The 25,180-nt window shown below is 39.2% G+C and overlaps 2 protein-coding genes across 3 annotated transcripts in view; one reads left to right on the plus strand and one right to left on the minus strand.

Moving 5' to 3' along the window:
• Nucleotides 1-674: 674 nt before the first annotated feature.
• Nucleotides 675-13,778, minus strand: LOC116994869 (RIB43A-like with coiled-coils protein 2). 2 transcript variants are annotated; one of them, XM_033056813.1, is made up of 7 exons: nt 13,647-13,778; nt 9,674-9,755; nt 8,043-8,387; nt 7,340-7,458; nt 3,873-4,100; nt 2,322-2,488; nt 675-1,245 (listed from the first exon to the last, which is right to left on the minus strand). In XM_033056813.1, exons 1-7 carry the CDS (start codon nt 13,761-13,763, stop codon nt 1,164-1,166), a joined length of 1,140 nt encoding a protein of 379 aa, XP_032912704.1. In that variant the 5' UTR covers nt 13,764-13,778; the 3' UTR covers nt 675-1,163. The 2 variants fall into 2 exon arrangements, with proteins under 2 accessions (XP_032912704.1, XP_032912705.1); XM_033056814.1 differs by lacking the exon at nt 9,674-9,755 and having other exon boundaries at nt 13,647-13,720.
• A 610-nt stretch (nt 13,779-14,388) lies between these two features.
• The window catches only part of LOC116995874 (structural maintenance of chromosomes protein 1B-like), a 28,772-nt gene continuing 17,980 nt past the window's right edge, over nt 14,389-25,180 (plus strand). Inside the window, exons 1-10 of the mRNA XM_033058950.1 lie at nt 14,389-14,594; nt 15,586-15,774; nt 16,236-16,348; nt 17,073-17,276; nt 17,670-17,908; nt 18,378-18,636; nt 19,584-19,724; nt 21,507-21,589; nt 22,100-22,307; nt 24,158-24,343. Coding sequence (XP_032914841.1) covers nt 14,486-14,594; nt 15,586-15,774; nt 16,236-16,348; nt 17,073-17,276; nt 17,670-17,908; nt 18,378-18,636; nt 19,584-19,724; nt 21,507-21,589; nt 22,100-22,307; nt 24,158-24,343 — 1,731 coding nt within the window. The 5' untranslated portion in view covers nt 14,389-14,485. The remainder of the gene's footprint in view (nt 14,595-15,585; nt 15,775-16,235; nt 16,349-17,072; nt 17,277-17,669; nt 17,909-18,377; nt 18,637-19,583; nt 19,725-21,506; nt 21,590-22,099; nt 22,308-24,157; nt 24,344-25,180) is intronic.

Genomic DNA, 25,180 nt, shown 5'->3' on the forward strand with positions numbered 1-25,180 from the left:
GGTTCACAATATTAGCAGTCTTGGCTTCTTAGCTGAATCTCTCATCTGATTCATTTTTTCTTCTCTTTAAGATCTTCTGATTCCTAGGGTTAGTCTTCTAACCCTTTTTGCAGTCCTTTCCATGTCAGCTCTCTCTCTTCTGGATTTCATTTCCTTGTTAGCTCCACCATCCATTTCCCTTATGCACTTAGTTTCCTACACTGCTTCTCTGTATTTTCTTCCTCTGTGTTGTGCTTGCCCATGTTTTGAATGTCAGTGACTGGCACTTTAATTGCTAAGCCAATATGGTCACCATGAAGACAGGAAGTACACGGGTTCCCTGAATTACTCTGCACAAGCTGAGATTTTTTCCTTGACTTTGTTTGGTGCACACTTGCTTTTTCACCCCTCTTCCATAACACCTGTGAATTGTCCCCACTCTCCTTCAGCTGCACATTACCTGAAACCTCCTCCGTTATTTCCAAAGTGTGGGGGTGTATGTAGGAATACCTTCCCCCCCTGCTTTTCCAGACTAACTCTAACACACATTTTGTTAAGTGCCATGCCTCAGTGCACTAAATACCTTGATGACTATTGAACTCTTATCTCCCTACTCCCACTGTTCACAAAATAAAAGCAATGTTTCTGACTAACTTGATTACTTCTTCCTTTTTTCTTGCCTTAGTGCCTGGTTGGGTTTTTTTTGCTTTAAGAAAATCCAAAACAAAAAACCCAAAAACAAACCACAAACAAAGCAACCCAAAATTTTCAGTCTAGGCCACCTTTCTTCCCTCCCAGAGAAGTGCATCACTATGGGAGGCAACATTCCCCTCTGGCCAAGTTGCATAAAGTAGCGCTGCAGTTAAAATTCACATTTCTTTGCAGAAATTGATTCCTATAGGAATGAATAATGTAAATATTACAGCTAAGCCTGAGACACAAGAGTCAAACAACCTACTACTTAATCTACTAGCTCTTTCAGAACAACAATCATGTTTAAAAATCATTACAACTGTTTTTCTTTTCTTAGAACAGATCTGGCCTACCAGACCGTCCTTTAGTTTGAGTGCAGTGTTTAAACATGGCAGGGAACAGATAAAAACAATAAAATGTGGAATTGCTCAACTGAAAATTTTAATGTGTCTACATACTTCTGTATAATTCAGGTTGATTAATCCAGATTGTCACCGGGTGGTGGTATTAAACTGTGCATAAAACTCATCTGTTGGAATATTTGAATATTCTTCCTCTTTAAGATAAATGTTCCTAGAAATAAATAAAATTTTTAGAAAGCCATTAGTGTTTTCTTGCTATTATTCAGAAGCAGCCTGAGAAACCTAAAAAAGATGTAATGCATTAGCACCCATAAATGTTCAAAAATTATTAGAAATGGAACTTAATGTAACTAGAACTTGTTCTGCAAAATACATGCCACACCTCAATATAACAAACTTAGGTTTTTTCTTCCTGAAATATCCCTCAAAAAGACTCAACAGTATAAAAGCCTGAATTAAAACAATTCCAAACTTTTGTTTCCATAAGAAGAATGCATCATGTATTGGAAATTCATTTGCAGATAGTGTGTATGAACGAATATTGCAAAGGTCACAGGTTCAATCCCCATATGGACCATTCATTTAAGAGCCAAACTTGAGGTCCCTTCCAACTCTGCCTATTCTGTGATTCTGTATTCATGCCCCCCACCCCCAAAAAAAAAAAAAAAAAAAAAAAAGGAACTGGAAAAATAGAACACCAAACCATTACATTTGTTTTTCTTTTCTTGTTTGTATTATCTTTCTCCTTTCCCACAACAGCAGACACAAGAACTGCCCATCAAGACACATCCAGTGGTTATTAAAGAATCAGCTAGTTCATAACAGAAATGCTGTTTGTGTTCCTAGCTTAACCCTGAGCTACCAGAAACTGGCAGCTCTACTGGCAGTTCATCCTTTTTTGCTTCAGAAAACTAAGATAAATTAAAGAAACGTGCACTGTTTTTCACCTGAGAATATAATTTTCTGCATAGCTAATTACATTTATACATTATTTTGCCATCTATATAAACGGTCTGTTATCAGTGGAATGCTTTTAAGAATTCCAGATCCTAATTCATTCATGTCAGTCAGTAACACTCAAGACCTACTCTTTGGTGACTGATTAAACAATACTGGAAAACTCACTTCAGGTTAATTGTTGTTTTTTTTAAAAAGCATGAACTTGTAACAAATGCATTTAAAAAGTTACAAACAGAACAAGTAAAAAAAGCTCTTTGAAAGCCAAGCTATTGGGTTAATAATGATAAGGAGGTGTTTTTATTTGAACAATGCTGGTTTGGTACTTACCTTGCTTTTTGCTCCTGAGAGAGCGCTGCGTTCAAGACATCTAAACCTCGGCGCTGCTCCTGATTCTGCCGCTGCTGGTGCCGCTCCCAAAGCAACTGGGCTCTTGCAGCCTGTAGACGTTGCCTGTCCCATTCAGCATCTCTTTGGCGTTCCTGCTCTCTTACTCTCTACAGGAGTGAGAAAAAGGCTTCATTTTCTCTCTTTCAAAGATGGAACTGTATATAAAACCTCATGGGTAAGTTCATCCAAACAAACTTGCTTGCCTTTATTGAACATTAGGGGTAGCATTTGAAATCGGGAGAAAGGAGCAAGGATTTCTAAACCAGGCAGAAGCAAGAAACGGCCAATGAAAGAGCTATTCCTTTCTCTCTGTAAAAACCCACAGCAGCAAGACAGATTTTTAAAATTATTCCTCTTGTTAGCAGGAGTTGAAACTTCTTAAGGCAAGAAGTGCATAGACATCAGTATGGATTATCATATGGCTAATTCAGTATAATAGGGGAGCCACAAACACCATGTGAGTAGAAACTGGTTTTTTCCTCTGCTTCACTTCTTGTCTGACACCCCACTGAACAGAATAAAAAAAATCAGGCCTGCAAAAAAACCTTACTTTTCTTGGTTGTATTCATTCTCAGCCAGCCTAATGACTTGAATGAGTTCATTTCAGAGTAATAGGAGAGGCAGGAAAATGACAATTCTACCTTCAGCTTAATAACAGTAAGATATAGTATAGCCTACGGTATTGTAAGGACTAAAAGATAAAATCAAATATTATTCTTCAGCTGTCATGCCATGTCATTTAGCCGTGTAGCCTCTGCACTGAAAGAGGCAAGCCCCTTCCTACTTCACAATATCTAAACCTGGACACTCTTGACTTCATAGCAGACTAGATGTCTTCATTTTGACTGCCTGCTTCTTATACCTCCAGAGCAGCAACTATTACCACTGAAATTCTAATTCACAGTATGGCTCATAGTTGTGTGGGATGGTAGAAATGAAAGTCCATTACATTCTTTAATGAACATTTAGGCCTCTCAAATATGCATAAGCAAGGTCACTGGACCTGCTCTATTTGCCTTGCTTGATTATCCTTGAGCATGAGAATACTGCTTTGGCTTGCCCTGCGTTCCCCTTTAGCTCCTGGATCTTCTTCTCCTATGGAGCAGCCCACTCCTTGCAGACAGCTTGTGCTCTCTCAGGTCCTGAACTGCACCATGAAGCCTGGGTCTTGGGCTGGGCAGGACTTTGCTGTTCAGCTGGACCATCATGGACCATGGCCTAAGATCCCCTTGGCCCCGGGCTCCTCGGCAACCTTCCTCCCAGTCCAAGTCCAGGGCTCCAGCCTACTCCACAACATCTCCCAGGTGCTTTCAGATGTACTAAGTTCAGTTAGACCAATTAAAGTTTGGGTGAAATGCAGATCAATGGAAAACCCAGTCACACATTGGCATGTCCACAGCAAAGAATGGTATTCTTCTACAAACATTGTCCATAGTATTATTACAACCAAGAAAACAGAAAATGCATGAAAACGCATGTGAGCTTAAATACCAGATTCTCCAGAGCTTGCTCCTTTTGAAATTCACGAATTGCCAACCGCTGCTCCCGAGTCATTCCCTTCCATCGATCCACAAGCACATTATGTTTACCCCAGGGACCGATTGCTTGGTCAGGGTTTTCAGAAAGGAAGTCTCCTCGAAGGAGGCAGGTAATTTCATCCATGTCATCTTTTATTTTTTGAGCCTTTTCCAATTCATTTTTATGATCTAGTTCAGCAGCCTAAATTTAATGGAAAGAGAGAGGTGATATTTTTTCCAATGGATGTAAAAATGTTGACACATCATAACAGATGTCTTTCCAACCTGCATACAGCTGTCAAAAGCATCATATACAAATACTGTGATCATTGTCTTATTGGCCAAGATCAAAAGCCTAATATCAAACAATTCTTTAATGTTGTCATTCACATACAGCAAGTAAACTGGGGGAAAAAACCTCTTTGTTTCATAAGAAAACACAGAATTAAGTTAAAAAAATTCCACATTTATCCCCAAGTAAATAACCAGTATATATTTGGCAGACAGACAGAATATGGAAGAAATTTACAATAAAAATTTACAATCTGGAATCACTAGTCTTGATTTATATGTTACATACTGAACCTAGGTGAAGAGCATGGGTAAGCCCTCAAAACAGACAGACAAGAGATGTCCAATTAAAGTCCGACGATGCAGCCTTGATTCTGTTTGCTGATACAAAATGCAAACTTGACTCATATTACGTGAATGTATCTGAAATACTGGATATCAGAGTATGCATTTTCTATGGAAATCACTGTTCCTAATGTTCACTACAAGGCATAGTCTCCTATTCAAAGGAAATTTTCCCCTTACAATACTCCGAAACAAAATATAATGGTCTTACTGAACATAATTCTCTCAAAGAAGAATTAGACTAAGTAAACTAATTTGAAGTAGAATGATAATGCTATGCATCTTCCATTTCTAATACTGTCTCATCCTTCTGTAATGCATAAACTAATCTATCTGGAACAATGCCTGGTTCCAACTTCCAGTGGACAGAGGACAGAAAACCTCCTGCTTACTAGGGCACACAGAGCATAGGCTGCCAGACCTGTCTCTCCTTACACATCTATTCTGATTTCAACAGATCAGTAGGTAATTCTGTCTCCACTTTGACCAAGATGTGCTATTAAAAATATTCACTGCCTTGAGCATATTCACTTAAGTAGAACAGCTCGTACTTTCTTTGCTGATCAGTAGTTCACTGGCAATACACATTGGCAAAATAGATCAGGACAAATGAAAATGGAAAGGTTTTCCATTAAGAAAGAGCAGGTGAAGTCTTCTGTGCATATAAGGTAAAGTAGAACATAAGTAAGCAGAGGAACTAGAAGATAAAAAAAACTGAGAATGACAGGACTGCAGACACGTGTGAGAACTTGTTAACTGAGCAAGCAGGGTGGTCTGTGCTACCAGAGGAGACTGCAAAACTGGAATTATCTCTATATTTGTAGTTACAGACTTTGAGTTTGGATAACAGTGGTTGTCCCTAACATCAGGCCAGAAGACTGCCAGTGACTGACTTGTGTTTGCAAACATGGAAAACCACCTGTCAGTGATGGGGCAGAAGAAACAGCAACTAAGTACCATATCCTAGATTAATAAATTCCTTGGCTAAAAACAACCTTGTGGTTTCCATAAAATAACAGAAGCATTTGATGTGCAAAGAAAGCAATAAAAGATTAATTAATTTTTAAAAATGATACATTAGCTAAGCCACAATTCAACTTGAACGATGCTAAAAACCTCTATTTAGAATCGTCTAGACCCAACAGGAACATCAACTATAGAGCAAAAAAATAAATGCCTTTTACACAAATGTAAAACTCCAGGCAAATCAAGATTCATGTGACAAACATCAACTTCAGATCTAGGAATCATCATCAACATGGAATAATACAGCAGGAATGAAAGGCCATTTTCCATCTCGGATGTTAGTGAGTAGAACTTTTACCAGAAGGTTAAAGAAATGTTTTAAATTCAAAATGTATTTTCCTGAATTGGTGGTTTTTTTCCTCAAGAAGAGTCAATAAGTACCTGAAAGAAACTATGACATGACAATTTTTAAGATCAAATGCCCAAAGATATTCAATCATTTAGTATTTCTGGAACACTGAATCAGAACATCTGGCTATGTACTTTTCTCTTATTAATACTATGAATCGAGCAATTATTTGTAGTTTGGAAAAAGCTCCAGAGTACATCACATTTTACAGAAAATAATTTTGAATAGATCTCACGTAATTGCTGGCCTTAAAGCTCAAAATGTGCAATTATTATTTAGATCACTTTCTTAATGTCACTCCACTGTGATCTAGCAACAGATCAAGGCACTTTGACACTGTAACTCGGACTTCTCTTTTGAGAGGGAGAGCATAAAATTTCCAAGCTGCCTGAGAATCTTACTGGAGGAAACTCCCAGCTCAATGCATAGCCATGCACATCACACTACTATACCACGATTAACGACAAGAAAGATTTTAAACTCAGCTAAAAACATCAGATTTATCTTGTCCAGTCAAAGTCTTGCTGGTTTCACTACTTCTAATGCAGGCCAGGTGCCACTGGTCTCTTGCCTACCTGGGCATAGCTGGCTCATGTTCAGCCATTATCACCAGCACCCCAGGGCCTTTCCTCTCAGGCACTTTCCAGCCACTGTCTCCCTCTCAGAGCTGTAAGGGGTTGTTGTGACCCAAGTGCAAAATTCAGAACTTGGCCTTGTTGAAACTCAGACCACTGGCCTAGGCCCATTATTCCAGCCTGTCCAGATCCCTCTGCAGAGCCTTCCTACCTTCCAGAAGACTTGGTACCATATACACAGTGCTTCGATCCCCTGGTCCAGGTCATTGTTGAAGATGCTAAAAAGCTGACCCCTAGTTCAGCCTTTTTTTTTTTTTTTTTTTTTTTTCAGTGAGCCTTGGGTACACCACTAGTGCCTGGCCCCAGCTCCATTCCCCTCCACTCTCTGGGCCCAGACATCCAGCCAGTCTTTTACCCACTGAACAGTGTGCATCCCTGTCCAAGCCATGAGGAAAATGCTGTGGAAAAGTGTCAAAGGCTTTCCTAAAGGTCAGGCAGGCTGACTCCACTGAGGGGGTCACTCTGTCCTAGGAGACCAGGTGGGTCAAGCAAGACCTGCCTGTCACAAACCCTGGCTGGCTGGGCTGATGCCCTGGTTGTCCAGCATGTGGTAATTCTAATGTGGTTTATTTTGATACAACTACATACATTTAAAGCAAATTTACAACAAATCCATTGTTTACTTGGTAAACTGCATAAAATTTATCTTGTTACAAGCTGAAACAACCTTCAAAGTCAGCTGCTAAGAAACTCCTGTGACAATATCACTGTTCATTGTGATTTTTTGCATCTTAGTTTCCTTCTCTGTCTCCACGCTTTCTAAAAGAACGACAAACCAACTTATTATTAATTTACCTGGATTCTATTGAAATTTTTAGTAGCTGTACAAACTGCACGCCTGCTTTCCTCTTCTTTTTTTTGTTCCTCCATAATCTTTCGGTCAAGTTCGACCCTGAACTTGTCATAAAGATCATCTAAATTAGATTAAAATGAAATTTAGTCAATATTCATGAACACGATGTGCCATATGAGTTCACCTGGGGAAGAGGCAGAGGGGAGCTACAGATACAGTAGGTTAAATAACTATTTCCAAACCTTACCATCAAAGCTGTCCATCTTGGGATTTCAGGTGACTCATTGATCTATTACCTATCTTACCTACCTGTTTAATATTCTACCTATCTTGTCTAAACAGTTAAGTGTTAAAATGAAAGAAGTATGTTAAGTACTGCAGAAAATAATGTTTCACGACAAGTTGGGAAAGAAAAATCAGTATTATTTTTTCTGCTCTAGGACAGTACAGATTGGACAGTTTGGCCTGATGAAGTAAGCATGCCAACTGGAGGCATAAACCAGAAATGAAACCTGGGTGATATCACAATCACATGTTATGAAATAGAGATTTCCAAAGAGAAATAGTGAATACATTAGAGCTTATAAATAAAAACCACTCTAATATTTCTAGAAGTTAAATATACAATAGGGTATACCATATTTTCATCAGATACATCAGAACTTCAGAAAAAGAAGATTAAAACTACATTCTCTTTTTTGTTACCTGCCAATTTTTGGTCAGCTAATGCATTTTTCCAGTCTTTCTGTTGCTGAAGAGACCACTCCCTTAACTGCTCCTTTTGAAACTTCATCCTCTGATCATAGTTTAAGTCTTCACCCATAAACTTTTGCATGCCAGATATAGAACACCGAGGATCATCGTCTGAAACTCGAGCAGGTCTGTCTTTCTTTAGGGCTTGTGGATCATTCAGGTCAAATTCACGTCTTGTTTCTGGTTTCTGAAAATTCTTCTGAAATTCAACGAGAGCCCTATTCAAGTCTTTGATTTCATTTTTCTGTCGTTCTTCCAACAGACACATGAGCTTGTCGTTTTTCTTCATATCATGAGCTAGACAAAAATGAACATAATGAAACCACAACTCTTAGAGGTGCAAGAGTCATTGGAGTGCACATATAAGGTGAAAATAAGATTTTTCAGGATGAATAAACAGAGTCTAAATCTTCAAACTGTTATGCCTTGAGTATTTGATCCGTAAGTACCAGCCCAGCAAACACTCTAATATTAGTAATATTTACTTATTAAATATTTTCAGCTTTTTAGGTATAAATCATTTTATTAATATTACGATGAAATACATGCATATGAAACACATACAATAATAAGTACTAGAACTATAATCTGTAGTTTGGTGAAAACCTGCAGGAACACAAGAAATGTACAGTAAACCAATTGTTCCTATTTACTATTAGTTTACAACTACAGCTTTTTTCTACTCATAGCACTAAAATCATTGGCTGGCATTAAGTTTTGAACAGCTAAAGAGCTCCTGCCCATTTAATTGAACCTAAATAAATTACAGCATTTTTAAGAAAAAACAAACAACAAAACTCTCACCCAACCAGCTGTTTTAGTTATTTTAAATAATTTGCTAGAAAAAAGAATTTCCTCTTTTGCCAGATTCCACACTGCTGCTGGTAGCTTTCCAAGAGTCAGACCCTGACAGGTGTATTTTCCAGCCAGGAAAATCACAAGCAGCTGTAATAGAAGCACAGCATGGAAACTGGCTCCATTTTAGCTCCTCCTGAGGCAGAGAGCTCATGCTCATGTGGGATCTTTTCACCTGATAGCACAGGAAAGCATGCCAAGTGTAGAATACCACAAAGGGTTTGAGGTCAGGGCATGGCATGAAATATTTTTGTGGCTGTGAGTTCTGATCAGCAATGGCTCCTCTTATCACCTTACATGACTCATGCTTCCAGCAATAACAATCTAGAGAGGATTCTACAGAATCTATATGTTCTATGGAAGAATGGCTAGACAGAAGATAAGCTCACTCTACAAGAAAGCAAGTAAAACAGATTAGCCACTACTACACTGAAAAGGACAGTGGTAAATAATATTTTTTTCAATCCTGCTCCATATTCAGATTTTTAAATTATGCTATTCATCAATACCTTTTAAAAGAAAACACTAAAAATTCTGGCCTATTAGTATCCCAGTTTAATCCTGTGAATATAAATCTTAAGATAGCAATGCAATGTAGATATATGAATATAAATAGGACATAAACTGGAGGACTGAATTTAGGGAATAGATGATGGGACAAAAGAAAGCAGGAAGTGGTTTAAAACATTTAACTATTCACAGAAATATCACAGTATCTAGGAATATACCAAATCTTTCATGTTCTGCTTTTTCAGTTGCTTCTTGAATTTTCCTCTCCTTGACCTGTGCATCCAATGCATCTTTATCAATCTATTAAAATGAAAAAAAAAAAAAAAAAACCTCTTTAGGAAATACTGTGTTTGAAAAATTAAAACAGGTATTGTCAAGCTACACTGACTCACAGTTGCACACAATAGATATAACCCCACTAGCAACAGAATATATACACATTACTAATGTAGGTCAAACAAAACAACATTCTTGTTTGTTTGCTTTGTTTTAAATAATGATAGATATGCTCTTGCACCTAATCAGATGAAAACACCACATTTACATGATACATAAAGCTATAAATATAAATATGCACTGCACATAATATGTTTTCTCCATAACAGCTGGCAATTTTATTTTATTGTTCTGCTTTCATTTATAAAGCAGCCAAGTATTTTAACAGAAGAAATGGCAGGAATTTGCAATAATTCAAATTGGAAAAAATACAAAGGGTTCACCATAAGAATGGAATGGAAATGTCTTATCAGAGAGAGTCACATGGTTGCCAAAATGCACTACAGGGTACATGATCTGTGATGAGCTGACAGATATGGTACAGAACATCCACATCCATGGTAAGTGGGACATCAGCAAAGGACAATATAGACCACATCATCAAATGGGATGACCTCCATTTTAGGCAAAAGAATGTGGCCCCACATTTGGTGGCAAATTAATAGGCAGAAGCAGGGATTTTATATCTTTATGGGTCTTTTACTATCAAGCTGCTTAAAAAATTTTGTCAAAAAATACAGTGACAAATTTTCAAGAATCAGGTAAACAATTTTAATAGTCTTTGTCTAAAACCTATTCCAATGAAAACAGAAACAGATCATGGCTAAAAATACACATGGTTAGTGCTGTGATGGACAACTGACAGTAGCAATCAGGCAAAGAGGTAAGTCTGTAAACAAGGGTGAAACCATCAAGAATTCTATCCTCCAAAAACAATAGTGTTGTGGGCACTAAATATCAACTCTTTCAGAGGTCTCATTGGGAAAGCCAAGCTGACAAGATAACTACAGGAAATTCTGTTAAGAGAAATTCAATACAAGTTCTTAGTGTTCTGGCAATAATAGAGGTAGGTCAGTGAATAGACTTGTGTTACACTATTGGCAGTCCTCTTCAAAACACTTTCACTCAACACAAAAACATTCCAAAACCAGACATTCCCAGTCACATAAAACTACCAGCTTCACTTTGCAGTGTTTAAATAAGAAATTTACGAACAGTTTGAGGCAGCTTATTTCTAAACTGGTTCTATTTATCTGTAAAGTTTACATGCAAAATGAAAGTAGTATTTCATTTGCATTACTCATCTGAACTCTTTAGAAAAATCATTGATTTACTGAGGATAAATTCTTCAATCTGTAACTGAAGAGGACATTATCTTACATTTTTATTACTCATATGACAAAACAGATACAAACAGAAGTCAAAGCAATAATAAAACTAGAAATAATCAAGGAAAAAAATAATCTGGGTTCCCATTCTGCTTTCCAGTATATCACCTCCATGTTTTTAAAATATTCACACCCTGCTTTAGGATTTCTGGTTTCTAAGTCAAATACTGTCTTGATTTTTAAATTTTCTCAGCGACTGCAACTCAGGTAAACTGGTCAGAAAACAAAAGCAAACAATCTTAAAACCACACAGAAATACTGATATAGAATATCTCTGTATGAATTTCCTGGCTCTTTACAGTTCAGACCTGGCCTAACTTCAAAGCATAAGAAAAGTCCCTTCTGTCAGCATAATTGTTCAGGTACATCGAATGATGTTAAATCAATATGAACTGTTAATCAAAATTCTCCAGATGAGCTCTGCTTCATTTTAGATGTTAGTCTAATGTAAGTAAATCTGTTAAAACCTGCCTGAGTCAGTTCTACAAAACAAGTCAATTCTACAAAAGTATTTGGGTAAAACTTTCGGATGGTGTACTCCAGTATGGCTCAATAAAACCCACCAGGATATATTAGTTGTCTGCTATTTAATTAACTGAGAATTTATTGCACTTCATTTTTAAGGCTCTAGAAAAACCCATGTATTAAAAAAAAAAAAATGTTTTCTGATGAAGAAATTTCAAGTAGCCTAACCTATCACACAACTGCTAAAAAATGTTACTAGCTCCTTCCACTTAAGTATGTTGTTGGGCACTTCAGTATATTGTTGGTATGTGTCAGGATGCTGTACCAGGTGAACACACTTGTCACATTGAGTGAGTGGGAACAGCTAATTGCTCTGCACCTACGACTCTTGCATAAGAGTGACAAGAAAAAATTCAAGGCCCTGTCAGAGATAAGGTGAAGGTATTTTTCCACTGACTTGAGATATGTTTCTGTATCTAAGAAAAGAGGTTCCAATTGACATCTGTTGCAATTCTACCAGTTCAATGAAATCACCTCACAGCACTCTTCCCTCTGTGCAGATTCATAAAATCCTAATGTGGGCATTTGAAAATGCCACAGGGAGATTCAATATACTATTGCATCCAAAGTCAAATAGACCACATTATTCCCTGACATTCAGGATGCAGACTGCAGAGTAAACTCTAGAGAAAATCCCCTAGCCAGAAGAGTGTTTACATTACATTTACACATCCACACCAAGAAAAATCTGACACAATTCTGGGATTAGGTCCAATGTAAGTACAGATGACCACATCTTAAGGGAAAACCCTTGCAATAGTGGTGAGTAAAAAACCACCCCCAGAATCTTCCAGTTCTAGTATGCTGATAATTACCAGAAAGTTCTCTGCTTCCCTTATTATCATTGGTTCCTTTTTGCTGAAATAATTTTGATATTCCTAATCGCCTTCCCTATTGGACCTTCCCCCTCAACTCCACCCTAATTCCTTCCACTCCTCCAAGTTTATAAATACTCCTGACATGCCCTAACACCTGCTTTTTGCCATTGTCCTTGTGCATGGAGCAAGCCTCCCTGTACCATCTTTCCCGGTTCAATTATTACAAACAGTTTGACTTGCTGTTTGTTATTTTCTAGTATTAAAGTCTTTTAGTACCCAAAAAATCATATCAGATTTTCTTTCTGCATAAAATTGCCAAGTTAAGTGAAGCCTCCAGCCCTAATAGCTGGGCTAGGAAAGCTCAGAGGCTACACACAAACAAGGATGGATCTGTCCTGTTTTGTTTGATGCAAAATGCGGACTAATTGCAGGACACTTACAGCAGCAAACCTCTCACAGCATCAATTCTAGAAAGATCCAAGCAGATAAGGACAGTATCACAGAGCAGAGAGCTAAAAAACAATTACTTGTTTCAGCCACATTACATGAGGTGACTGGAAGCTCTTGGCTTTCCTCAAAATACTCCTACACAGAGATAAAACACAGGCCTTGGTTTCTCTGTGCTCTCAGGGGACAATGACACCTTGCCCTTGAATCCAGAGCAATGGGGCACAGGTACACACGAGAAGCAATGGCTATAAAGTAAACCCCAGTGAGTTCTGCCTCAGCAGGGGGAAGAGCCTCTTTCCATCGAGGGTGGCAGAGCACCGAACAGCTGCCCAGGGAGGTCACGGGAGTCTTTCCCCCTGAACATATTCCAAACCCACCTGGTCATGTTCCTGTGTCACCTGCTATGGCCCACCCTGCCTTGGGGGGGGGGTGGTTGGAGTGAGTGATCTTCATAGGTCCCATCCAACCCTCAATATTCTGTGATTTCTTCCATCAGTAACTTTAAGCGCGACTCTGAAAGTTGCCTCTATACCCTCCCTTCCTGCTTGCCCCCCCTCACGCACACACCTGAGGAGGGCTCACTGCGGTACCACTGCTGGCCCGCCCGGTCTGGATCAGCCGCCCCTTCCCTCCCTGCCCCGCTCTGGGTTCGCCCCCACGTTAAGCCGTTCTCCTCACAACTCCTGGGAGGGCGGGGGGCAAGGCGCCTTCCCTCCCTTCCTGCCCGCCCTCACCCCTATGGTGCGGATCCGTGCGTTGAAGATGCGGCCCCGCCGCAGCAGCTCCCGCCGCCGCCGGCGCTCCAGGGCAGCGGCCTCCTCCAGCTCCCGCTGCGGCCCCAGCCCGCTCATGGCGCCGGGAGCGGACAGCGGGACCGGAGGGAGAGCGGTGGCCGGGAGCTACGGCGGCGTTGAGCCGGGACACAGCACGGCCCGTCGCGATGGGAACGGGAGCGGCAGTGGCCAGTCACAAACCGCGACCCGTGGCGATGGGAACGGGAGCGACAGCGGCCAGCCACAGGCAGCGGCTCGTCGCGATGGAAACGGGAGCGGCAGTAGCCACAAACCGCAGCCCGTGGCGATGGGAACGGGAGCGGCAGTGACCAGCCGCACACCGCGGCCCGTGGCGATGGGAACGGGAGCGGCAGCGACCAGCCGCCCACCCCGGCCCGTCGCGATGGGACGGGAGCGGCAGTGACCAGCCGCACACCGCGGCCCGTGGCGATGGGAACGGGAGCGGCAGTGGCCAGCCGCCCACCCCGGCCCGTCGCGATGGGACGGGAGCGGCAGTGACCAGCCGCACACCGCGGCCCGTCGCGATGGGACGGGAGCGGCAGTGACCAGCCGCCCACCCCGGCCCGTCGCGATGCACGGCGGGGCGGCGGGGCGGGGCCGCCGCACGAGGCGCGCAGGCTGTGAGGGCGGGGCGGCAGTGCCCGTCGCTTCGAGGCTGTGCTGGTGTGCAAGAGGGCTGCTGGGTGGCGGTGTCTTTCTGCCGGTAGATGAACTGGTGAAACACCCTCGTGGACTTTTTGAGGGAGTTGAGGAGCTCCTGCTCCCGGCTCCCCGCGGGGATGGGTTACCTGAAGCTCCTGGTGGTGAAGGACTTTAAGTCTTGGAGGGGGCAGGTGGTTATCGGCCCCTTCATGAGGTTCAACTGCATCATCGGGCCCAATGGATCAGGTAGTGTGGGTGGGGGGCAGCTGTTCCATGAGCTGTCGACATTAAGGGCTCCGTTTGGTGGGATTTAGCGTCACGGACCTGCTGAAAATCTCCTCGTGTGCACCTGAAGGGGTGGCAGCACTAATGAAGCATTGGAGGCACCTGCTCTGTAGTTCTTAGCTGCAAGCGTAGATTTTTCCGGCATAGAGGGGCAAGAACAGGTGGGAGAGAGGGCCTTGATGGAATTTTAATTTCGAGTTGATTTGGTGCTTTCCAGCTTCAGCAAAAAGCCTAGTTTGCAAACACCATACCTTGCCTTAGCCACCCCAGCTTGCAGAGACCGCATAAAGACAATTTTATTTTAGTGCTCCGCGCTGTACCAGTGAAAACTTACTTCTTGATGGAGTCGGTGGGTTTTGCTCCCCTTCCTTCGGGAAGGGAGAGCGGCTCTGCGAAATGGCGGCTTGGGGAAGTCGGGTTCGCACAGCCGGGCTTTGTGGGTGCGGCGCCTTGTGATGAAGGTGCTGGGAATTGTTAAAGTTTGATTTCCGCTCCAGAAAGCTCTATTCAACAAAGGGGGTTTTATGTCTGTTTGTCAAAGTGATAGGAGGTGAGGGCTGTTCTTGACACAGCAACAGGGATGGGCTTAACACTCGCTTTAGTTTCCCCAGTCTGTTAATGATTTAATTTATAATTCAGATTTCTAGACCCTGTAGTTTCCTCGCTTACCTGGTTGAAGTAAGATCTATGAATGTAAGTTGAGTATGTTTAGCGTTGTTATCACACTCTTTGTTGTCCTATCTCCACTGTTCTGTATTGTAATTATGATACTTTTTCCAGGTGCCGCCATCTCATCACCCTCACAACTAAGAATTTCTTGCTAAAATAATAAAAAAAATACGTAATTAGCATTTAAAAATAATTTGGCAATTCTTCAGGTCTTTCAATTTTTAATAAAGTGCTACCGTTTATGTCATGTCAAAAATTAATTTTTTTTTTTTTACTTTTTAAGGAAAATCTAACATAATGGATGCTGTTAGCTTCGCGATGTGTGAAAAGATAGCAAATTTACGAGTTAAAAGTGTTCGAGAACTTATTCATGGAGCACATGTTGGAAAACCTGTTTCTTCTACAGCTAGTGTGAAGATAGTATATTGTGAGGAAGATGGGGAAGAAAAAACATTTTCAAGAGTTATCCGTGGTAGGTAGTAGTTCCCAATTTGGAATTTCAGATGCCCAATATTCATAGTTGGGCAGATTAGTATAGTCTTTGTTTAGCATTTTAGTAGTGGTGTGAATGAAAAAAAAACAACAAATGGGGGGTTAATCAGTTAAAAAATTAAACAAGTTATTGCAAGTTCTTTGCTCAGTATGTCTTTAAATATGTCCTTGGGGTCTGTAGGTGATGATTTTCTCTAGGAAGTGGGGTCTGACACCTTTCTGCAGATGTAAGCACCGTAACTGTCAGTTCCTTTAGAAGGTACTAAAGTTAGAGTTTTCAAACAGAAAAAAATAAATTACTGAAAGGATTAAATGAGTAATTCAAATCTGTGTTCTTTGAGAAAATTTCTCAGTTAAATTATTCCACTAGTTTAATTATTTTCCATCAATTTTTTGTTGTAGCCATTTTCAGCACTAATTTTTTCCCCATTCCTCCTTTAGGTAGTTGTTCTGAGTTTCTTTTCAATGACAAGTCTGTCAGCCGGTCTGCATACATATCTGAACTTGAAAAAATAGGCATTCTTGTCAAGGCCAGGAATTGCCTTGTTTTTCAGGTGAGCATTTAAGGGACTTTCAAAAGAAAACAAAAGGTTCTTAGGTTATTTTGTAGAATACACAGTTGAGTATTGTCTACAAATTGAGAGCACTGTTAGCCAGCTAAGAGGCAACTTCTTTTGTCCTGACCTTGCCAAGAGCTACAGGACTACAAAATAACGGGGTTTTTATTTACATTCCTGTGCTGGTGAGAAAGCTAATCTGGAAGAAGATGAGTGCTTCTGTTATTCACAATATAGAGAAAAGTGTGGGTCTGTACAAATGCTTAGTGTATTTAATTGTAGGAGTGCTAGGAAAAAGTAATTTAATCTTAAAACACTCCTGTTAGTAAAGACACATGAAAGTGTAAGAATTTTTTGTAAAGATTGAGGTGTTGAAAATTCTATTCAGCTACTAGTTTCCAAGAATTTAGTGACATAGGCCTTAAGCTTTTGTTGAATAATACATTTCACAAAACCATCTTCCTTAGAGTTGCTGACAAAAATTCCTAAGGAAGAATGGAATTTTCCCTCTTACAGAAACATTTATAGAAACCCAAGTGGCTAGGTGATCGTCATTTTGGCACTAAATTTTTCCTTGAGTTTGAATCTAGATTCATTTCCACCAACTGTGCTCACTGTCCATATATACAGAGGTCAATCTCCACTACATGCTCTTAAATTCATAGGGCATCAGAATGATCTACAGTGCTGCATAATTTAATTATTTTCAATTTTGCTTTAGGGAACAGTAGAATCAATTGCAATGAAGAAGCCGAAGGAGAGAACTCAACTTTTTGAACAAATTAGTAATTCATGGGAATATGCTGAAGAGTATGAACAAAAGAAGAAGAAAATGCAGCAGGCAGAAGAGGATGCACAGTTTAATTATAACAGGAAAAAAGGTGTGGCAGCAGAACGCAAACAAGCAAAGATAGAAAAAGAGGAGGTAACTTCAAGTTAGTCCATTTTTTTCATGCTAAGTTGCCAGATTTTGCATGTCTTGTGAACTTCAGTAGTATTTAAAAAAGCACAGCAAGCTGACAAAGCAAACCCACAAATTTCTCTTGGTTTTAGTGTAGTAGTTTTTTTCAGTATACTATATAATAATTTATTTTGTTTGAAAAGGTGGAGAAATACATGTAATCTAAATCAAAGAAAGTATATGCTTGCCAGTATAATTAACCTAACCTAGGTATTGACTTAAATATGTACATTTTATGATTAGTGACCATTACTGGAATTACAGCTACTTGTACGTCATCTTACATCACTTTGGCCTTGAAATTAGACAACTAATGATGGAAAATAGTTTTTATAAATTAAATTTTAATGTTGGTAGGCAGAGCATTACCAGATGCTGATCAAGGAACTGGATGAAGAAAGGATACAGCTGCAGCTTTTTCAGCTTTATCACAATGAAAAACAAATTGACTTTCTGAAAAGCAATTTGGATGAAAAGAATATGGAGGCTTATATCAAGAAGGAGTCTCTTTCTACAGCAGAAGATTCTTTTAAAGTCAAGAAAAAAATGTTTGGGATACTAAACAGGGACCAGCAGCACATGGAAAAAGAAATGAAGTAGGTTTTCCAGTGAGAGTCCATGATAGTTGAATAAAGTATTATCTGCACTGGGAGTTGCTTGACAGGTGGTATGGCATTAGGCTTGGCATTTCCTGGTAGAAATTTGGGTGATAGCCCAGTGCTATGTAAGTCAGTTCCTAACAGTTCACTAAACTAAAATCCAGAAATGGTTTCTACCTCCTCTACTATGCCTAGATACATATTTCATTATATAAATACTTATTTACTATTAGGTTTTAGTTTCACTTCTTAAATTACTACTTTCACTGGATATTAAAAAAAAATCCTTTGTGGGCATACCCACAGTGTAGTCCTCAACCTTACAGTTTAAGACTTTGCATATGTGGTCAACAAAGGGAGAGGGTGTCTTTTCTGTCTTCCCTCTCCTTTTCCTGTGGCTTTGTTGTTTTGGCTGTTTCTTGTTGGTATTGGTTGTTTTGGGTTTGTTTCTGGTTTTGTTTTTTAGGACTCTGGAAGCATCACTGGTTCAGCAGAGAGCCCTCTATATAAAAGCAAAGGAAAACACATCCTACCAAATAAAGAAAGTAGAAATGTCTAACAAGAGTCTAAGAGACAAGGAGAAGTTGTGTGGTAAGGAAAAGCAGAACATAGAAGAGCTAGAGACAGAATTGAATGACATTGAGAAGGCATGGAGATCATTTGAGGAGAAAATTGAAGAAGAGAGAAGGGAGAGAGCAGCAGAGATTGACCTGGGAGAAAGTCAGGTAAACCAGGAGGCCCCAAAGTACTGTTTACTAGAGAAGTCCAAAAATATTCCTGATTACATGGAAACTTATTTCACCAATAACCTGTGATTTTTAGTGATTTTTTTTGCCCTTGAACTCAAACAAAACCAAAATACTGTGTTTTATTTAGACACATGGTACATTGTGGGAGGATAGGACAGAAAACATTTGTCGGGGTCTCAGGGTGAGTGATTTTTAAGAACTGGATGTCATCTGAGGTATCAGTTAGGGAAAACCAATGAAGACAAAAAGGTAAACCAGACCTGGTAGTGTAAGTACATCTGCTGTGAGTCTGAGTCTGAAACTGGGGTAGCTCATTTGAGAAGGAAAGGGCTACATCTCTTAATAGTAAATTCACTTCAGAAGAAGCTCTATTTGCAACCATATGACCACAAATGTTTGTAAAACTACATGGTAGCTTTCTTTCTACTGTCTGCTCCTTAGAATAATTTCTGGTCAATTAATGAAGAACCTTAGGTTGTGACTCTTTCTGCACTGCACTGTAGAGGCATTTGGTCAGTTAGTCATCACTTAGATTTAAAATACTTACATTTCATTTACTATATGAATTTTTTTAATAACATGAGAATGCTGAAAATACTGCGCTAACTTTGGGCTATGCAAAAACTTAGTGTCAACCTTCACATTGAATGGGAAGAACTATAAGCTTCCTTGAACAATCAAAGTAATAAAAAAGGCTAAAAAAATACTGTAGGCGAGAGCTATTAGGTGTAAAGTTGGATTGAATCTTTCTCTAAAAAAAATTACAGCTTGTTATAAGGCAATAAGTAGCTAGAAGAGTCTTCTGGAGAATTGGGTAGTTTTCATAAAATTAAGGTAGGTAAAGTTACTTAAACCTGTAATAACATGAGGCTTCTCACTTTGCAAGGAGGGAGTGAATTTTTTTTTAATTTCTTTTTGTGCAGTTAGAGCGGTACAAAGAGCTAAAGGAAATTGCAAGAAAGAAAGTGGCTACACTAGCCCAGCAGCTGGAAAAACTTCGTTGGGAGGATAAAGGAGATCAAGAAAGGCTGAAACTTAATCGCAGGAAGAAAAATGAAATTGTGGTATCTATCAAACTAAAATTAGGTTTTCAGGCAAAAAACATCTCTGCCATTCTCTCTGGTTTAACTGTCTATATAAATGCATTCAGTGCTTTGGTGTAATGAAGTCCTCAGCAGAAGAGGTACTTTGCGCGTGTTAACTCAGTTTCCATGTTGCAGCAGGTTTAGCAAAATGGCCTCTAAATTTGTTCAGAAATCATTTGCATGGGCCCACACCAAGGATTTGGCTTTGAAAGCTTTGGCTCTGATGTTTTACAGTTACTCAGAACATTGGCTTAACTGTCTCCATTTTCTGGTTTTGTAAGTGTAGTCTTCCTGAGGTGTCCCACTGCCGTTGTATATGTGTGTATGACACCCACACCCTGCATAGGTGTATTTTGATTGCAGCTGCCTTTTTGCTGAGGTGGTTTTAAGGTCAGTTGTGTGTAAGAATGTGTTGTAGCTGGAAAACTTTAGTGTCCACTCTTCTCGTGCACTTCAGAGGCAGCTTTTTTGTGTGAATAGAGTTGCAGTAATTTTGATTCTGATTATCTTTTATCATTGCAGATTAAAACGTAACAATAAAACACATATATTTTTCACTCTGGCTTGGTTACCATGCCTGATGTTTGCTTCTGATAGAAGTAAAAAGGGCAGAAGCTCAGCTGATGATTTCTGTTTTGCTGGAAACCTTGTCCTGTTGGGTGTTGGGTTTCCTGGTTGTTTTTTTTGTTTGGGTTTATTTTGGCCTCTGCTAACTTGCATTTTTGTCACCTACTAAGAAATTAGAGAGGCAGCATGCATTTCTTCAGCATTTAGTTAGAGTCAAGTTTGAGGGAGGCTGCTGTTCAGAAAAATTAAAAATGTATCATCTGAGATTTTTATGAGCTATAAGAGTTCCAAATGTGTCAATCTTGAACATATAAACTTGCTTCTATGGAGAAGTCTGTATTTTACTCCATGTTTATGAGGATATGAATTTATCCTTACCATAATAGCTGAGATAATACTCCTACATCCATTTTTTCTTCATAAAATAATATTTCTTTATTAACTACTAGTTACCAGGAAAATGTATTTAGTGTCTGGAAGTGAAATAAATTCTGTTGCCTGTGCTTCTTAAATTGAGCAAGTCCCCTTTTATTGTTGAGAAAGGAATAAGAAATACTTAAGAGTGCATGAAATGTGAATATACAGACATTGTAGTGGGTGCAAGAAGAGGTTAACTCTCCATCCCTAGAACTATTTAAAAGGTCACAAGGAGTTCAGGAGTTAAATTAAGGCTTAATAAACTGTGTAGGTAGCAGTATTATTTTTTCTTCTCCACTTGCCTCAGTTAATGTGTTTTTAATAAATTCGAGTGATTGAAAATTGTTGTTTTACCATTGGTGGAGGTTTTTTACTACAATTTTTTGTGTCATTTTGGAAACTCAACTTCTTGGGAAAAAGCTGTTGATGTAGGGCCAAGAATAGCCTTTCTTCTCTTTCAAGACCTATAATTTCCTGGCTCTTTGTTTGAAGTTTTTTAAATTTGTTGGTGTCATGATTCTGTGTGCTGAAGAGGCTTTCCCTAAACTGAAGCTAAACATGGAAAATCTAATAATGGCCTTAGTAAGACAATTTCCCTATATGATTTGTTCAGGTGCACCTTGGCACCTACTGTTGCAAAAGAGATGCTGTTACTTCACCATGAAGTAGCAATAAAAAAGAAAATATCTATCTCAGTTCTAATTCTGAATGTAGAGCTGTGTATCTTATAACTGTCACTTTGCTCTGGTTTAATTTATTCTATTTGTGACTACATAGGAAACCATAAAGCAGACTGTGGAACAGATAGAAGAGCATGAAAAACGTGTAGAGAAGTTGGAAGAATATGTTAAAATATGCACGTATGTGTAAAAATTAAAAGTTAACTGGATTTCTTGGGTATTAATAATTTTCAAAGTATAGCAATTTTCTATTTCCTTCTAATTATTCTATTTCTTTCTCATTATATTCTTTGAGACTTTAATAAGAACTAGAATTCTTACTGATTTTACTTAATATTTCAATCACTTTAGCTGCCAAAATAGAGTAGGAAGTATGATGACCAATCCATATTTTGTTTGAATCAGTTCTAGAATTCTGATTTCTCACAAGTTATGTTACTGTGGATGTCGGGCTATTATTGGACAAATTCTCAGCAAGAAAACAGGACAGTTTTGTAGTTGTGCTGCTCTAGAAAGCATTAATATTTATGTTGTGTATTAGCACAGCTCGGTTCTTGCCTCCTGGGTCTTGTCTTCTGCCTGATATTTATTCCTTGTGAAGTTAGGTGACTGCAGAATGACCTTAATTTATACGGAAAGTGTGTATAAATGAAATTGTGAGTTGCTTTTTATTTTTGCCCCTGTTTAAAGGGCATCGTTAACAGAAAAAAAACAGCAGGAGGAAGTGCTGGCTAAGGAAATTGAGAATGCAACAATACAAATGGCTGAAGTGAACAAGGACTTGAACAAAGTAGTTGATGAACTGCAGAATGCTAAAATTGATTACCATGAAGGAAGGCGTGAGCAGATGAGAGCAGAGATCCTGGAGAGTCTAAAAAGGCTATATCCAGATTCTGTGGTAATGGAATGGCGTCATTTGTGTGCTTTATTTTAGAGTTAAGACTTAGAAGTTCTGCATTAGACTAAGTAAACATCTGGAATAAATTGGACAATCTGGAATATCCTTTTAAATTTTGTTCTTGCTTGAGTGTACTACTGGAAGAATGGGAGCATATACTGTCATTATTTTTTCACAAAGGGTTTTCTGCTCACATTAAATAGTGATTTTGTTCTCTTGTGTGATTTAGTGGTGTTTAATTCATTTTTTCCTTATTTGGTTTTGTTGTGTCCTCCTTTTTGACTTTGTTATTTTGAACAAATTAATGAGGAGGTTAACCATGAGACCATTTATTCTGGAATAAATATTGCTTCTGAAAGACAATTTTTATACTGTCTTTGATTATAAGTTAGGATGTTTTACATATTTCCCTCAAATTACACTTCAGTATTACCATTAAGGATTTTGTCTATTGATTCTGAATTGTCAGTAGACAGTAACTGGTTTATGAAGTGTCTTTACATCTCTTTAGTGGCATCAAAAAGATAGACTCCAACACTGAAAGCCATTTCAAATAAGAAATTTTTAATAAATATAGTCAATTAAATAGTTGGTCTGAGTATGACTTAGAGTAATTGGTCCCTTTTGATATACATAGTCATTTGAAATGTGCAAGTCTTTTTTTAATGTTTCCTCAACTTTCAAGTGTTGCCTTTAGAACGTTAAAAGTAAAATGTTTTCAGTTTTTTGGGTTTTTTTTCCTCCTAGTTAGCAAGATGGTGCAAAAAAAAAATCAAATACGTGATTGGCTTATCGCTTTTTGCTCGCTTCTTGTTTTATATCAGTGTTGGAAAAGAACTGGATCAGATGGTGATGCCTTATTGGCTTAGGGAAGGTTGATGTTGAGGAATATTCTGTCATTTTTCTATAGGGACTGCAAATTTGAGAGTACTTAGTGATAGGATGACTTCTAACAAAAATGAGAAGTCCAATCCATAACATAAACTATCCTGTTAAAGGAAGGCTTAGTGCTGCCTGCTTCAGTACCCTTGCTCCTGCAGTAGCTTTCCCAACACCAGCATACTGAGGCAGCATAGTTGTTTCTGAGCTGCTTCTTAATGCTTGGGTGTACTACTTCCAGATGAGTGAACGCAACCTAAATCCCAGTTTTAGGATAGAAGGGTCAAGACGCTGGTCTGCTGGCAGAACTGAAGGAAATATTTGTCGGTTTTCTGGATTTCATGGGCAAAAATGGCAGACAGCTTCTAAATGTTTAGCTCCTACATCTATCTTACAGCTTCTGTTCTGTTAAAACATGCTTATAATGTACAACAAAGAACTATAATTTTCTCTCTGAATGTGTTACTTTGACGCATCACAAGAGACTTCATTATTTGGACTATATACATTACAGGAAAAGTAGTTTTTACTCATTTCATGCTTCTTTTTTGGGTTGAAACTGGAATGGTACCTCTTGCTGCCATTTTGCAGGTAACAGGTTTATTTATCTAAGATGTTGTTGTCATTTTAAGATCTTACTTAGTGTTACTTTCCTACTCTCCAGAAAGCAAGGTCAGCTCACTTTGTCATTCTGTCATGCTTCTAGAAGTGTAGGAGAGATTCTCGGAAAAACATTGTTATGTACCTGTAACCTTAGAGAAAAAAACTAGATCCTTTTAGATTCTGAAGGCATACTTTATAAGCTGGGTTGATGACTGCTATGATTTCTGGTTTTTCTGATGTACAGCTGTTGTGAGTGAGTGCAGCTGGTGATAAGTAATACTGAAGCAGTAAGAGGAGAAATATATCTCGTATTCAGAAACATTTTTGATATCTAAACTATTAATATCTCTCTGTGTTTTAATCTTCAGTTTGGAAGATTGCTTGACCTGTGTCATCCTATTCATAAAAAATACCAGCTTGCTGTTACCAAGGTATTCAGCAAATACATGACTGCTATTGTTGTTGCCACTGAAAAAACAGCAAAAGATTGCATTCGGTTTCTAAAACAAGAACGAGCTGAACCTGAAACTTTCCTTGCTTTGGATTACCTCGATGTAAGTATGTTTTTCTTTCTCCTGTCATCAGGAAGCTAATACACTTGTAAGTCTCAATACTGACTCAACTAAAATTGGATTAAATGCTAAGGCATAGGACTTGGGAAGTGAATTTCATGAGGCTCCTGTTGGCCCACTTTGCCAGCCAGCTGAGGTCCCTCTGGATGGCAGCGTGACCACCTGGCATATTAGCCATTCCTCCAGTTTTTTGTGATCAGCAAATGCTGAGGGTACATTCTTCCTCATCATCCAGATAATTAATTGAAGAGGTTAAACAGGATCAATCCCATTATTGGCATGGCTACCCACTGGCCTCTAACTGTGCTACCAGTTACCACCCTGTGGGCTTGTCTGTTCTGACAGTGTTCAGTGCACCTCACTGTTCATCCAGACCCTGTTTCATCAGCTTCTCCACGATCTTAGGGGAGGCAGTGTTAGAAGCCTCTCTGAAGTCTAAGTAGAGAATATTCACTGTTCTCCCTTGGTCCACCAGGCCAATCAATTCTATTGTCAGGCTGTTGATTATGCATGACTGATGTGGTGAATCCATGCTGACTACTTCTTCAAGATTTTGTGTTCATATGCCTGAAACTGGTTGGTAGGATAAGTTGCTCTATTTCCACAATCAACATGAGGTTGACTGTCCTGTGGTTCCTTGGCTCAACCTCACTGCCCTTTCTTGAGCACAGGAGTGACCCTTGTTTTCCCCTAATCCTTAGGCTCCTCTTTTAGTTGCCATGATCATTCAAAGTGCGTTGAAAGTGACCTAGTAATGACATCCTTCAGCTCTGCTGGTTGCATCACACCAGGGCCTCCACATTTACATGCATCCAGTTT

Source organism: Catharus ustulatus, chromosome 4, assembly GCF_009819885.2.
Source record: "Catharus ustulatus isolate bCatUst1 chromosome 4, bCatUst1.pri.v2, whole genome shotgun sequence".
Classification (NCBI taxonomy): Eukaryota; Metazoa; Chordata; class Aves; order Passeriformes; family Turdidae; genus Catharus; species Catharus ustulatus.